At 40.5% G+C, this 14,745-nt stretch overlaps 1 protein-coding gene across 1 annotated transcript in view; it reads left to right on the forward strand.

Moving 5' to 3' along the window:
- sorcs3a (sortilin related VPS10 domain containing receptor 3a) overlaps positions 1-14,745 on the forward strand; it is a gene marked incomplete at both ends in the record, with an annotated part of 253,632 nt that overhangs the window by 190,351 nt on the left and 48,536 nt on the right. The window contains 2 exons of the mRNA XM_080029079.1: positions 8,801-8,947; positions 13,160-13,262. Coding sequence (XP_079885205.1) covers positions 8,801-8,947; positions 13,160-13,262 — 250 coding nt within the window. The remainder of the gene's footprint in view (positions 1-8,800; positions 8,948-13,159; positions 13,263-14,745) is intronic.

Raw genomic sequence — 14,745 nt, forward strand, 5'->3', positions numbered from 1 at the left:
GCATTCGTGGGATAGCACGGGACTGGGTCAGAAGTTATTTACAGGACAGGAAACAATATGTGAAATTAGGGGAGTTCACATCGAGATGCTTGGATATTGTTTGTGGGGTCCCTCAAGGGTCAATTTTAGGGCCGAAATTATTCCTGCTTTACATAAATGATATATGGAAAGTTTCGAAGGTCTTAAAGTTAATTTTATTTGCTGACGACACAAACATCTTCTACTCGGGGCATGATCTGAATAATATGGTTGAGACTGTAAACATTGAATTGACTAAGTTACATGGGTGGTTAAACCGAAATAAGTTATCATTAAATTTAGAAAAAACTAAATTTATGTTGTTTGGTAGGAGAGCAGCAGATGTCACTGTGAAAATCCAGGTAAATGGGATTGATATTGAAAGGGTCGGGCAACACAAAGTACTAGGGGTAATCATTGATGACAAGTTTAGTTGGAAACCACAAGTTAGCCATCTTAGGGGCAAAATAGCCAGGAGTATTTCTATACTTTGGAAATCACAATATTTTTTCAATCAAAAGGCCTTACTTGTATTATACTGGAGTTTAGTTTCCCCACATCTGCATTACTGTGCTGAGGTGTGGGGAAACACTTACAAAGGTAAATTGCACCCCCTGGAGATCCTTCAAAAAAGGGCAATAAGAATAATATATCAAGCAACTTACAGGGCACACACCAATAACTTCTTTATTGAAGGTAGAATTCTCAAATTACGGGACGTAGTAAGTTACCACACCGTACAAATGATGTACAAGGCTTCAAAAAAAAGCTTTCCTGTCAGTTTACAAGCAATGTTTGAAGATAGAGGAGTTTCGCATGATTTAAGAAGAAAAAGAAGATTCACAGAGAAACATATACGGACCACACTTAAATCATTTTCGATTTCTGTAAAGGGTATTAAATTATGGAATGAACTTGATAAAGATATCACAGGGAGTTGCAGTTTGCAAAATTTCAAAAAAATGTATGTCTCTAAAACTATGGAAAATTATAGACTGAAAGCAGAGCACTAATAAGCGGAGTAAAGGTGAATGGCACTATCATAACATTATTGTAAAAGAGAGGTCAGGAGAATGACTTGTTTGGGTTTGAATACTTTTGCAGTTGTGTTTAGACTACCAGATAATGACTTTGAAAAGGCCAGAATAAAAGGGCAAAACAAACTCTGCATTGTACAGAATAATCAGAACGGAGCAGAACTGATCTTAAAAGCTGAAGCAAGTGGATTAATCATGGAACTACTATCTTGGTCGCTAAATGCCATTGACCGCGTGTTTTCAACCAGAAAAGCAGGAGCTGGAGAGATACCGTGTCCTGATGGCACCTTCCTTTCCGGTTACGCACTGGATAGCTGGAAAGAATGGAAAGTTGTTTGCCTGGCTGCATTGGACATTGAGGATGTTGAAGATGTATACATCTTCGCTGGCATGACGGTGGGGATGGTTGCTTTGGGAACTGCTCTGTATGTCCAGTATCGCAAACTGAAGAAACTGATTGTTGCACAAGCGGATGGGAGTGACGGAAGATTTACAGCGCTGAAAGATATGGATGGAGCAGCTGTTCGGGAGGGGATAGCAAACATTGTATCCAGTATTGCATCTATCAAAGGAGACATCACAGTTATCAAAGGAAAAGTCGCTGGAATCGATGACATGAAAGGAGACATCGCTGATATCAAAGGAGACATCCAAAAAATGGCTACAGTGGAAAGAGAGGATAACGATGTGTAATTAAAATTAATCGGGAAAATGGAAAGCATGTCAGTTGTGCAAGGTCAATGGATAAGGAGAATGGAAATTTGACTGTGTATTGGACTGCAGCTTAACAGACAAAAAAAAATGCAAAATTGTGTTTTCTTCCTTTTTGTTTTCTTCCTTTTAATTTTTTATTTTAATTTTTTATTTCTTTAAAACATTTTTTATTTTATTTTTTTTCTGTGATCAGTAAATGTGTATCTGATTCTGAATCTGATTAAATTGGGGGCGGGACTCGATAAGCCTTAGGCTTCTTCCGTCACCCTTCGGACAACACAAATTAAGATGTATGATGTGAAAGAGATAATTGTGTATTGTGTGGAATTGTCCGAAAGAATAATAAATAAATAAATAAATTTAAAAAAAATATATATATATATATTGCCTACAACTAGCCCTTTGGTAAGAGTTGCATACTGTCTGAAGGAATTGTGTAATGTTGAGAAAAAGAAGCCCTGATAATGCCACTTGCGCTACACACTTCAAAGCCTTTGACCTATATTGCTTGTCAGTTCTTCCAAAATGTATTCAATAATTAGTCCCTTCATTAAAGGAGTATTCAAGTGATTAAAGGTGAAGTAAGCGATGTATTTATGTTAATATACTGTAAGTGTTAAATCGCTCTTTATTCATTCAGTGATCACTTAACATTGTGCGCGTTTCATAAAGCCGATCTCTCAGTCACTCGCTCTGCATGTAATCGACAAATAAACTTTTCGGCGATCCCACTACTAATAACCAATCAGAAGAGAGAACACTACAAACCGGCACCCGTCTCACTGCCGGTGCACATGCATAGCGACAGATGGGTGAATGTGTATGCGCCTACAATGGCGGAGTAGGTAAAAATCCTTCCCAATGTCTGTTTTGATGTTTTTTATCATGTTTTATCACACTTATGGATCTGAGATGATGCTAGATAACTCGCTGCTTGAAGACCGCAGTGCATTAATGTGGTGAGGGAGGGGACTGCTATCTGCAGTCAGTGACATGAAGTTAGCTAAACTGACCATTCCACTTATTGAACCTTTAACTCTAGGCAACTGCTGAACACTAATATGTTTAAAGATAAAATACAGATTTGAACTCTGGCTTTAACTCATATATCTTTTATGTAAAGTAACTAACTGGCAATTGTTCATGATAATATCGTTGAGATAAAAAAAAATCCCCTATTCACCTACAGTATCTTGCCTTATCAAAAAATATGATCATGTTTGCAGATTAAAATCATAAAGATTATTATAGTTATAATGTCATGGCCAAAGTAAGTTATAGGGAAAAAGTAACAGCGGTGTATCAGTTTGCATTGTTTGCTTTTCATACACAGACATTGCAGTATCATTTGTGTTCCAGTTACTTGTCTCACTATAGATAGGTTAGCATTTGCAGCCTGTGGTCTTCCATCTTCCTGACAGCAGACATATAGCATACAGTGTGAAGAACACGCTTAATGGGGCCTCACTGCCATGCACCTATGGACTTGTAATGACCTTGTTAGCTCACAACGCTATAGCCCAATGTATGTGTTTACGCATTAGCATTCATAGCAGGAAAGTATCAATTCCCCACTCTCCGCTGAACCCAGTTTATCACCCAGCCACTGGCAGGTGTGACTGAGAGAGTGACGGAAGTGAGATATTGGCCGGCAGCGGTGGCAGTGGTGCGGTAATTAACAATGCCATTACTTCTCCTGCAACAGTATATTGTGTGTGTGTGTGTGTGTGTGTGTGTGTGTGTGTGTGTGTGTGTGTGTGTGTGTGTGTGTGTGTGTGTGTGTGGTTCTGAGTGAGTGAGTGAGTGAGTGAGTGAGTGTGTGTGGCTCTGAGTGTTTGTCTGTGTCTGTATGCGTGCACTTGTGTGTGTGTGTGTGTGTGTGGCTCTGTGTGAGGCTGTGTGTGTGTGTATGTGTGTGACTCTGTGTGTGTGTGCATCTGTGTAAGTGTGTGGCTCTGTGTGTGTGTGTGTGTGTGTGTGCGTGCGTGCATATCCCAATACTGTGTAGCGTTAAAGTTAAAGGTCACATATTATGCTAAATGCACTTTTTAAATGTGTTCTAACATATCCATGGGTCCACGGTGTGCCTAGAGACTGCCAAAATATTTAAAAAAATAACAATCTCTCCTTTTCTCACTCTCCCCCTTTCTGAAACCCCCACCCCTCCCCCCCAATATACTCCAGTCAGAATTCTCCTCGTTTATGACCTCAAAAACTGGAAAGCCAGAAGCTTCCACTGTGCAGCCCACACCCCTATTTCTTATTGGTCCACGGCCCTGACAGACAGAGGGCGAGGCGTATCTGGCTTCGCTTCCGGACAGGGGGCGGGGGGAGCTCAAAGATTGTATATTTACGAGGGGAGCTGTAGCTCTTTTTAAAAAATAGGCCATTGTGAGATTAGCTGAACATCAGCATAGTACAATAAATTATCTGAAAGTTTTTTTCAGCAAACAATTAAAGAAAAACGTATTAGGGACCACTAAGACCATATAACATGGTGTATAATAGAACCGAAAAGTGTATAATATGGGAGCTTTAAGTAATTTCACCGTGCAGCAGCGGTAGTAGTGGTTGATAAGATGTTTAATTACATTTGTCATTCAGGTCACAGGCTCCGTATACTTGATCAGAAGCCCTAAACAAGAGATAGATGATACACTGCTGCCTGTGGGTATAAATCAGAAGCCATTACAACAAGAGGAAAAAAGATATAAAGAACGCTGTGGAAGTCAGCCCAGGTATTGCCGTTGGGGCCCTGACAAACTGCACTTCACAAAACCCTAATGTTCCAAACGCAGTCGGACGACCAGAGGGGGAGACAGCCAGCCCCAAGTATGCACAAGTTGTTTTTGTTCTTCCACTTAAAGTCATCGCTCTCCCCACTGGGCCCTATATGCTCTCTCTGCATCTATACCAGCACTGAAAACCATTATTTCCACATGGAAAATCGGGTCAACATTGTCTCAAATGCGATGTTATTAACAGTATGTTGATGTTTGATGTTTGGTTAGGAATTGACTATAGATAATGCTTGGTAAAGCATCAACCAAGCATAACGGTTAATGCTATAGTTAATGCATATTAAGCATGACTAACCCTTGTTATTCAGTGTATTTAAAAAAAAAATATTATACAGTGCAAATTGCCCACAATGTAGACCCCCCCCCCCCCCCCCCCCCCCAGGCTAATTAAGCATTAAATAAGCTTTGGATAACGTACACTGAAAAATGTGTACCGGAAATTGCACAATTATCTTCTGAATTAGAATATGTTTTCATTGTCAATCAGATCAGGTTAGGACCATTTCTGTAATCATGAGCCTTTTTGTGGTGCAAAGTAATCTTTTGTTGACATCACTCGCTGAACTTCACTTCACTATGAGAGGTAGATGAGCAGGTGGCTGTACAACAATTATCACTCTGATTGGACCGGGTTCACTCCCTGTACCAAACGATCATTTATCTCTCTCTTGCCACGCTACAATCAGCTCCGAATGACTGTTTGAACACATGGAGTGGATTGTTGTCAGTTGAAGAGTATATTGGATGATGCTGCTGGTACACACTCATAATGATGTGGCCCCCATTGTTGTCTTTCTCTGCCAGGATGCCTATACGCACAAAGATGCCATTGAACAAATGGGCCATGTAATCTGTATTGTTGAATGCTAAAATTGCATCACATTAAATATTTGGTGATTGCATGCTGTTCAATAACGATGCTAACAGCGTTATGAGATTGGCAGCCATGTTGTTAATTGATTACACATTTTGAAATGGACGCTAAACATAGTCACAACACATACTACTAGCTACACACCACCACAACAGCAATATGTTGGATAAAAATCATTCAGAGAGTGGTAAAAAAAAGTTTGCCTCATTTAATGTTACATTTTATATGGTGTCTGTTTATATTCCAGGCTGATTTACAGTGTCTTTTTTCCCCGAATAATCCAAAATAGGTTTAAAGCAGCAGCAGTCAATAGTGTTAATCGGAACTATGGATCAAATGACCAAGTGTAATGTAAATGGGGTCGCTAGTAATGACCGATCCACAAATAATTCTCACCCATGTCTTTTGTTCAACCCCAGCACTGTGGACATGTGGACAATGTGGACATTATGTTGCTAATTAGTTTGATTCGACGCCACACAAAACCTGGCCTTAGCAAATCCTTTCTATCAGAGGCAGCACATCATTTAGTAGTTAAAGGTTCTGGAGAATTGCTTATTGTCAACATTTCTTTTTTGGCAAAAATCAGGGAAGATCCAGCTACCTGTCCATACTGTGTGTGTGTGTGTGTGTGTGTGTGTGTGTGTGTGTGTGTGTGTGTGTGTGTGTGTGTGTGTGTGTGTGTGCGTGCGTGCGTGCGTGCGTGCGTGCGTGCGTGCGTGCGTGCGTGCGTGCGTGCGTGCGTGCGTGCGTGCGTGCGTGCGTGCGTGCGTGCGTGCGTGCGTGCGTGCGTGCGTGTGTGTGTGTGTACAAAAAAAAACTAAGTATTACTACACAGCCTGGATCCTTATGATGCATGTTGCTAGCTGTGAGCCTCTTTGTTAACATAGCCTTTGTTTGCATAGCAGTTTACAGAGCCTATAGCCTGTGTGTTGAAACCAACATTGTTTTCATCACACACACGTACGGACAGGTATTGGATTCTGAAGAGATATTGACAACAATTGATATTGTCAACAAGCTATCTCCAGAATCACTAGCCTTTTGATGAGCCTGATATTTTCATGTGTAGGCGATCGAGACCAAATCATAGCGTGTACTATTGGACTTGTATTCAGCACTTGGAAACAAACATGACTCATATCGAATGGTAATGTTAAAGGCCTACTTCACCGGTGGGAATATGAAGGTGTATTGAATTCTGAGATCCTATGTAGTATAAATGTGCAAAAAAAAAATTGAAATTGGTGATGTCACAGTAAGAGAAATGTAGGGTTAGACAGTGAGACCATAAAACACTCTATCTGCCTTTTCTCAGGCTAGGATGAACCAATTTCAATTTTTTTTGCACATTTATACTACATAGGATCTCAGAATTCAATACACCTTCATATTCCCACCGGTGAAGTAGGCCTTTAATCATTAAATAATGGAATATCTCTGGGTTTTAGTATGTTTGACAGAAAAGCAGATTGAAGCACATGGGCTCAAGGAACTACTCGTTGACCCATGACAACCCATTGGTGATGTGTGATATGTCAAAGAATATTTCAAAAAGAGGATTTGTATGTTTTGCTTCGAGTATAACCCCGCATCAGATTTCAAATTCCAGGCACTCTAGAGTAAAACAAAATGTAATAAATGAGCACCAACCCATCATAAAAAATACAGAGGTTCAGAATCAGGGGTGTTATGACCTCTTCCTCCAAACAGGCTGTGTGTAGAATATGAAATATTACAATCGATGTGATATTTTGCTCTGTTCAACACCTGGAAACGTATGGTAAATGTTTAACCAGCTGGGTTAACTGTCTTTCTTTGACCAGAATCTCCATGCTCGCATTTTAATCAACTCACTTGGCATTCAGTAAATAGCTGCTTTGAATCATTGCACAAAAGGAGACAAATTAGTGCATTTCCCGGAAAAAAAAGTGTGGGCATATTGCTGTAATGCTACACTGCTAAGAACACAACCTGTGCCCTGCAATAGAGATCCATGTCGTCGTCCTTCAATTTGTAGTCAAGAAAGTGAGTGTGGGTGGTGTGAGTGATGGATAGAGAGAAATGTATGCTGGTGGGGGACACACACGGTTCTCAATGTTTGTGTGTGTGTGTGTGTGTGTGTGTGTGTGTGTGTGTGTGTGTGTGTGTGTGTGTGTGTGTGTGTGTGTGTGTGTGTGTGTGTGTGTGTGTGTGTGTGTGCGCGCTTGTTTGTGCGTCTGTGTGTGTGTGTGTGTGTGTGTGTGTGTGTGTGGGCTTATGTGCATGCGTGTGAGTGCATGTGTGGGAGTGCAAGTGTGTGTGTGCGCTTGTGTTTGTGCATGTGTGTGTGTGTGTGTGTGTGTGTGTGTGTGTGTGCGTGGGTGTGTGTGTGTGTGTGTGTGCTTGTGTATATACATGTGTGTGTCTGTGTGTATGTATGTTTGTGTGTGTGCTTGTCTGTGTGTATGCCATAGAGGAGGCGGTGGCAATAAATAATTCCTGCAATGATTGACAGTTGGATGGAGGGACCCTCGTTAGCCGCATCCATCCCCTTGTGTGCCAGGTTTCTATGGCGATGTCAGATGTGTTGCCTATTAGTGCCACTTACATAGATGTGTCCCCTTGTCCTTTCCATTGCATTTAAATTGAGGGATATGTCTAATCCCTGGGAACAGTAGTGAGTAGGTAGGAATGAAGAAATAATGGCATGTGTCTATGTGAGTGTTTTATTTTTTTTGCAACTAGAGCAGCCCCCCTTGCTATGGCAACCATTTCGAAGTGACTCAGTCTATTCCGTTACATGTCATGCTTTAAGTTGAAGGGACATGTCTAATCCCTGAGACATGGTAGTGAGTAGGTAGGCATAAAGAAAGAATGGCATGCGTCTATAAATAAAGTAAATATAAGTATATATCTATCTATCTATCTGTGTGTTGCTGTGTACGTGCAAGTAAAACAGACGAGGTGTCACTTCTCAACGGTCATAATTTTTGTATTGTCTGGCTAGCTGAGACGTGTGTGAGGATATAATTATAGATATAGCACTTAGAAAAAATGCTGCCAGCACTGCTTGTCAGGTGCAGCCAGAAAGGATAAGCACCACCATTTGCATTTCACTGAGCTGGTGTCATGTAGATTGCTGCCTCTATTCACAAAATGCATTTTTTTCCCCATGAGGCTAGAAGGATTTGTGTTTTCATCTTTAGAACTGGTAATGGTAGATATACTGTACATATACCAATGCTCCTTGCTTGTTTGAGATTGTAAAGCCGAGTTGGAACATGACATGTGTATGCCTCTGTGTGTGTGTGTGTGTGTGTGTGTGTGTGTGTGTGTGTGTGTGTGTGTGTGTGTGTGTGTGTGTGTGTGTACAGGTGGCGGGGATTAAAGGCATGCTGATCGCTAACAAGAGGCAGGACAACCAGGTCAAGACATACATCACCTACAACAAAGGCCGTGAGTGGAGGCTGCTGCAGGCCCCAGCCAGTGACCTGGATGGGAATGATATTCACTGTATACTGGTAAGATACAGAGGTGTAAAATGTGCTATCTGGAATTCGGCAAAGCAAAATTAGAATGTATTTATTGTATCACTTTGTAGTAAATGGTAAATAATAATTTAAAAAAATCTAAGTAACATCACTAACTGATGTATTTTTTTGGGGATTGGGAATGCTTTATAGTTAATTTATATTTATATTAATTGTCAGCTATTAATAAGAACAATATTACTGGTTTCACTCCAAAGTTCAATATTGTCTGTCACTGTTTTCTGGTTAGCTTAGTCATGCTTCGCCGGAGAAATTGTTCTGTCGCATGTCATCACGGCAATGTTTAAAACCATCTTCCTGCTGTCTCAAAATATTTTTGGATCAACCTACAAAAAATATATATAATAATATATAAATACAAATACATATATAAAATAAATAAAATGACAAGTCAAGTTTTTGTTAGATAGATATGCCCCTGTGAAGTTGTGTAAAGTACAATTTCTAAAATTGTGAAATACACTTCTATAAGAGCCTATTTTGCCATTCCCTGCAATGATGTAGCAACACCTAAAATGAGTTCATTGGGTGTTTTCAGTTTTAAACAAATAGCTAATTGTGCTTGAACATAATGCTGATTAGGTGCCACGCTAGCAGTTTCAGGTAATGTACTACATTGTGCTGAAGGTTCCTCATTAGACAAGCCTCCCTGCAGCTTAAGCTAACAGGATGACTGCTATGGTGTTACAGGCATTAGTGTGACCCCATGCTGTGTAAGAGGTGATTCATAAAGGCTTTGTGGTGTGGCGCACAGGTTCAATGCGATTGGGCCATTCATGTGACATTTTAGTTACAGCCCTAGATTTTATTTTGATTGCGCCTGTTCTGTCCCACTGCCCCCTCTCCATGTCCTTACGCCAGTCACACACACACACACAAACACACGCACGCACGCACGCACGCACACACACACACACAAGGCAAGGCAAGGCAAGTTTATTTATATAGCACAATTCAGACACAAGGCCACTCAAAGTGCTTTACAGGGGCAAGATTATAATACATAAAACACATTATAAAACATTTAAACGCGAATAAAAGAAGCAAATAGAATAACAATTGCAGGTTAAAATGGAGACACATTATAAAACATTTAAAAGCTAATAAAAGAAGCAAATAAAATAAAAATTGCAGGTTAAAATGGAAACAAAAAAGTCTTCAGACTCGATTTAAAAGAACTGAGAGTTGTAGCAGACCTCAAGTTTTCTGGGAGTTTGTTCCAGATTTTTGGTGCATAATAACTAAAAGCTGCTTCTCCTTGTTTAGTCCTAACTCTAGGGACTGTAAGTAGACCTGTCCCAGACGACCTAAGGGCTCTGGACGGTTCATAACGTATCAGCATATCAGTAATGTATTTTGGCCCTAAACCATTTAGTGCTTTATTACGGAGCCCCTAAAGGGACATGGAGGAAAAAAAAATTTTTGGTTAAAAAAAAAAAAAAAAAAAAAATCAAACTCGAGATCTTGACTTCAATGATTCACTTCATTTTGGCGCACCATGGACCGAGAGCGGAGGTCTAATTGTCAACACACACACACACACACACACACACACACACACACACACACACACAATATGTAGACGGTATACATTTGACTATATCAAAACGTGAACGTTTCCAAGACACAATGCCGCCTACACTTGAGGAGAACTCTGTTTGGCTGTATTGGCTGGTCTGATGAAGGCTATTATGAGTCGCAAAGAGTAATTTGCACCGGATTAGACTATGTCCGCGTTCTCCAGTGACTCCATATGATCGGATCTTGAAGCACTCACAATAGTGCAGGCAAAATATGAAATTCAATTGGATTATGCGAACTTTCTATTTTTCTTCACTTGGAGAGAGAAAAAGCGCTGTTCCCGTGCGCTCTGGCAGCACTACACCTGTGCCCGGCGTGAGCCTCAAACTGCGTCTTAATAGAAAAGATAACTGCAGGTCATATGACAAAACTAGCGATCGGACTAGGTTAGTAAAGCCTAATTAAGCCTTTCCCAGGAAGGGATCGTGTGTGAATAAAACACAGTCTGGACTGGCGTATTTTTAATAGCCTATAGCAGAACTTCCTTTGCTGTGCGCTGGGGAGAAACAGACACGCTGGTAACTATTCTGCTCCAGATCTGCACATTGGACAGCGCCACGCGATCCTCACAGTTTTGCTGCTGTTTAGTTAAAATTTGTGATTTTTTGGGTGCAATAGATGAATAACATGTGCCGTCGGGTGAAGCCTCTTATCTCTCTCGACCGTGTGCGAGGCAAAACAAATCAGGCGCTGTTTCTCCCCAGCGCACAGCAGAGGAATTTCTGCTATAATTAGAAATCACCAGTGCAGACTCTCCTCAAACTATTAGTTTAATTTAGTTTTTATAATCAGCGATCGATTGTTTCATTTGTACACAGAGACAAACATGTAGGCATGTAGCGGTGTGGCACATTTACGCACGAAAGCTTCCCTCAGAACGGAAGAGAAAAAAATTAGCTTTTTTATTTAATTATTATTATTGTAGTCCAGACTGTGTTTTATTCACACACGATCCCTTCCTGGGAAAGGCTGAAAGTGTGAATGAGGCTTTACTAACTTAGTCCAATCGCTAGTTTTGTCATATGACCTGCAGTTATCTTTTCTATTAAGACACAGTTTGAGGCTCAAGGCGGGCACAGCTGGTGTAGTGCCAGAGCGCACAGGAACAGCGCTTTTTCTCTCTCCAAGTGAGGAAAAATAGAAAGTTCGCATAATCCGGTTGAATTTCATATTTTGCCTGCACTATTGTGAGTGCTTCAAGATCCGATCATATGGAGTCACTGGAGAACGCGGACATAGTCTAATCCGGTGCAAATTATAGCCTTCATCAGACCAGCCAATACAGCCAATACAGCCAAACAGAGTTCTCCTCAGGTGTAGTGTAGGCGGCATTGTGTCTTGGAAACGTTCACGTTTTGATATAGTCAAATGTATACCGTCTACATATTGTGTGTGTGTGTGTGTGTGTGTGTGTGTGTGTGTGTGTGTGTGTGTGTGTGTGTGTGTGTGTGTGTTGACAATTAGACCTCCGCTCTCGGTCCATGGTGCGCCAAAATGAAGTGAATCATTGTCACTTTTCTCTCCAATGTGCATAATAAACGTTAGATTTAGGCCAAATAGGTTGTAGTTTGGTGTTAGTGTGAGAAAAGAATGCTCCAAGTACTCCTCCATGACACTATTGTGTGGTTTCCCATACATTAATTGATATGCCTTTGATGCATGGACCATTGGTGACGGTGAGAGAGGTTTGAAGGCAAAGTCGAGATCTCGACTTTGAACTCGAGATCTTGACTTTAAACTCGAGATCTTGACTTTAAACTCGAGATCTTGACTTCAAACTCGAGATCTCGAGTTTGAACTCGAGATCTCGAGTTTGATTTTTTTTTTTTTTTTACCAAAAATTTTTTTTTCCTCCATGTCCCTTTAGGGGCTCCGTACTTTATAAACCAACATCAGTATTTTGAAATCAATTCTTTGAGTGACAGGAAGCCAGTGTAAAGACCTCAGAGCTGGGGTAATGTGATCCACTTTTTTGGTCCTAGTGAGGACTCGAGCAGCAGCGTTCTGAATTAGCTGAAGCTGTCTGATAGATTTTTTTGGAAGGCCAGCAAGGACACTGTTACAGTAGTCAAGTCTACTAAAGATAAATGCATGGATAAGTTTTTCTAAATCTTGCTGAGACATAAGCCCTTTAATTCTTGATATGCACACACACACACACACACACAGCCACGTTTTGATCTGCTCCGTGAACAAATGTAATGTAGTTGTCTTCTGTTGTGTGCATACCCTCTGGAGACTTGGCTTCACAGTTCACACTTCAGTGCAAATGCCATTGTTCTTTGTATTAATGACATATTAGAGGCAATTAGCAAAACGTTTAAGAAAGGCACAGTTGGTTGTTTCAGGGTGATGAATATGGCTTTGATTTCTGAAGTTTTATTTTTTTGTTCTACAAGTTTGTTCTAAACCCTATCTGTGAAACTGGCCATTTTAAAAAAAATGTCACCGTCATATTTGCTGCAGATTTGGATCTAATATACAGTAGTAGACCCAATTCATGTGTACGATTGCTAAGTTATTTTATGGCTTTCAATGAACAATGGTTACCATGTGAATTTGCACATCTGATTTGTCGACCTATTTATTTCATTCCTTCAGCCTTTCTGTTCACTTAATCTCCAACTGCAAACGTCAGAGAACCCCTACCTGTCCGGATCAATCTCCACCAAGAACTCGGCACCAGGGATCATAGTTGCAACAGGTGAGCTAAAGGACTGCAGCTGTGCATTGTGCAATAGTAACATACCAACAACTCTATAGCAACTTGTTGTTAAGGCGAAACACTGCAGGTGAATTAGGTCACCATTTAAGACTATAGATATCATGACACTTTGCCAGTTGATTAATCACATTAAAAAAAAGTTATTTGTCATATACCAATTGTTCAGAAAGTGTTTGAATAGAATATACAATATTTGGCAAAAATCGAGATGTTGGATAAAGCCAGAGTTAAAATCTGTATTTCATTTTCCTAACATATTAAGAGTCCAATGTTTCTACAAGGACATATTTTGGATACAGCCTTTTATATACAGATGTTAGAAAATAAATGTTCTGCACGTTCAACTTACAGAACGGTTCTAAGAATGGTTTTGTAAATTTGAGTTGATGTGAGTGCTTTTGAAGTTGAGATTGTTTGGTTCAGAGTATTGAAAAAAAAAACTAATGCTGAGATAATGGCTACCAGTATGAAAGAAGACATGTTATGGAAGCAAAACAGACACATATATCTAAAATTGACCAGTGCTTGAAAACACAATGTGTTTGTCTGCAGTGTCTCACCTTAATGTTTATTGTTCTGTTTTTCTTCTTTAAATTGAAAAATATATTGTAGCCTCAACTTGCTTTAAAAAAAAAAGTATAAATCAGCATACAAAATTATGGAAGCAAGGTATTTGGATAAAGAGTTGTACTGTGATCCTGTCAGCTACTGCACTGTACAAGCTCCACTTCTCCCACCAGGCAAACCTGTTGTGGATCACACGCATAGCCACGTGTTTTGACACATTGGCAAATGATGCACGTGTGAAAAATTTGACGGACTCTACTGTATGTGTTGAGCAGTATCCGTGCACCTGCAAGTGTAAGAGCATCTGAAAAAGTCAAAGCAAAGACAGAGAAAATAGAGGTGTTAGCACCAGATAGTTAGTGTCAGCAGAAAAAAAGTCTGCATTTTGCTGTGTGTGTGTGTGTGTGTGTGTGTGTGTGTGTGTGTGTGTGTGTGTGTGTGTGTGTGTGTGTGTGTGTGTGTGTGTGTGTGTGTGTGTGTGTGTGTGTGTGTGTGTGTGTGTGTGTGTGTGTGTGTGTGTGTGTGTGTGTTCATGAGCAAGTGTTTGTCTTTTGGAGCTCTCTGTTTCATCTTTGCTGTGTGAGAATGCTGAATAAACATGCGTCTCCGCTGCCATGCTTGCACAGTGTGTGTGTGTGTGTGTGTGTGTGTGTGTGTGTGTGTGTGTGTGTGTGTGTGTGTGTGTGTGTGTGTGTGTGTGTGTGTGTGTGTGTGTGTGTGTGTGTGTGTGTGTGTGTGTGTGTGTGTGTGTGTGTGCATTACTGGCCTAGCCTTTGCTTTGGCACCGCTGTTCACTTTTGCCCGCTGTGCCTTTTAAGACGTCAGCTGGTGCAGGGGATCAACTCGCAAACCTGACAAACAGCATTCAGATCAAACACATGCCTATATGTACTGA

Source organism: Ammodytes marinus, assembly GCF_949987685.1.
Source record: "Ammodytes marinus genome assembly, chromosome: 6".
Lineage (NCBI taxonomy): Eukaryota > Metazoa > Chordata > Actinopteri > Uranoscopiformes > Ammodytidae > Ammodytes > Ammodytes marinus.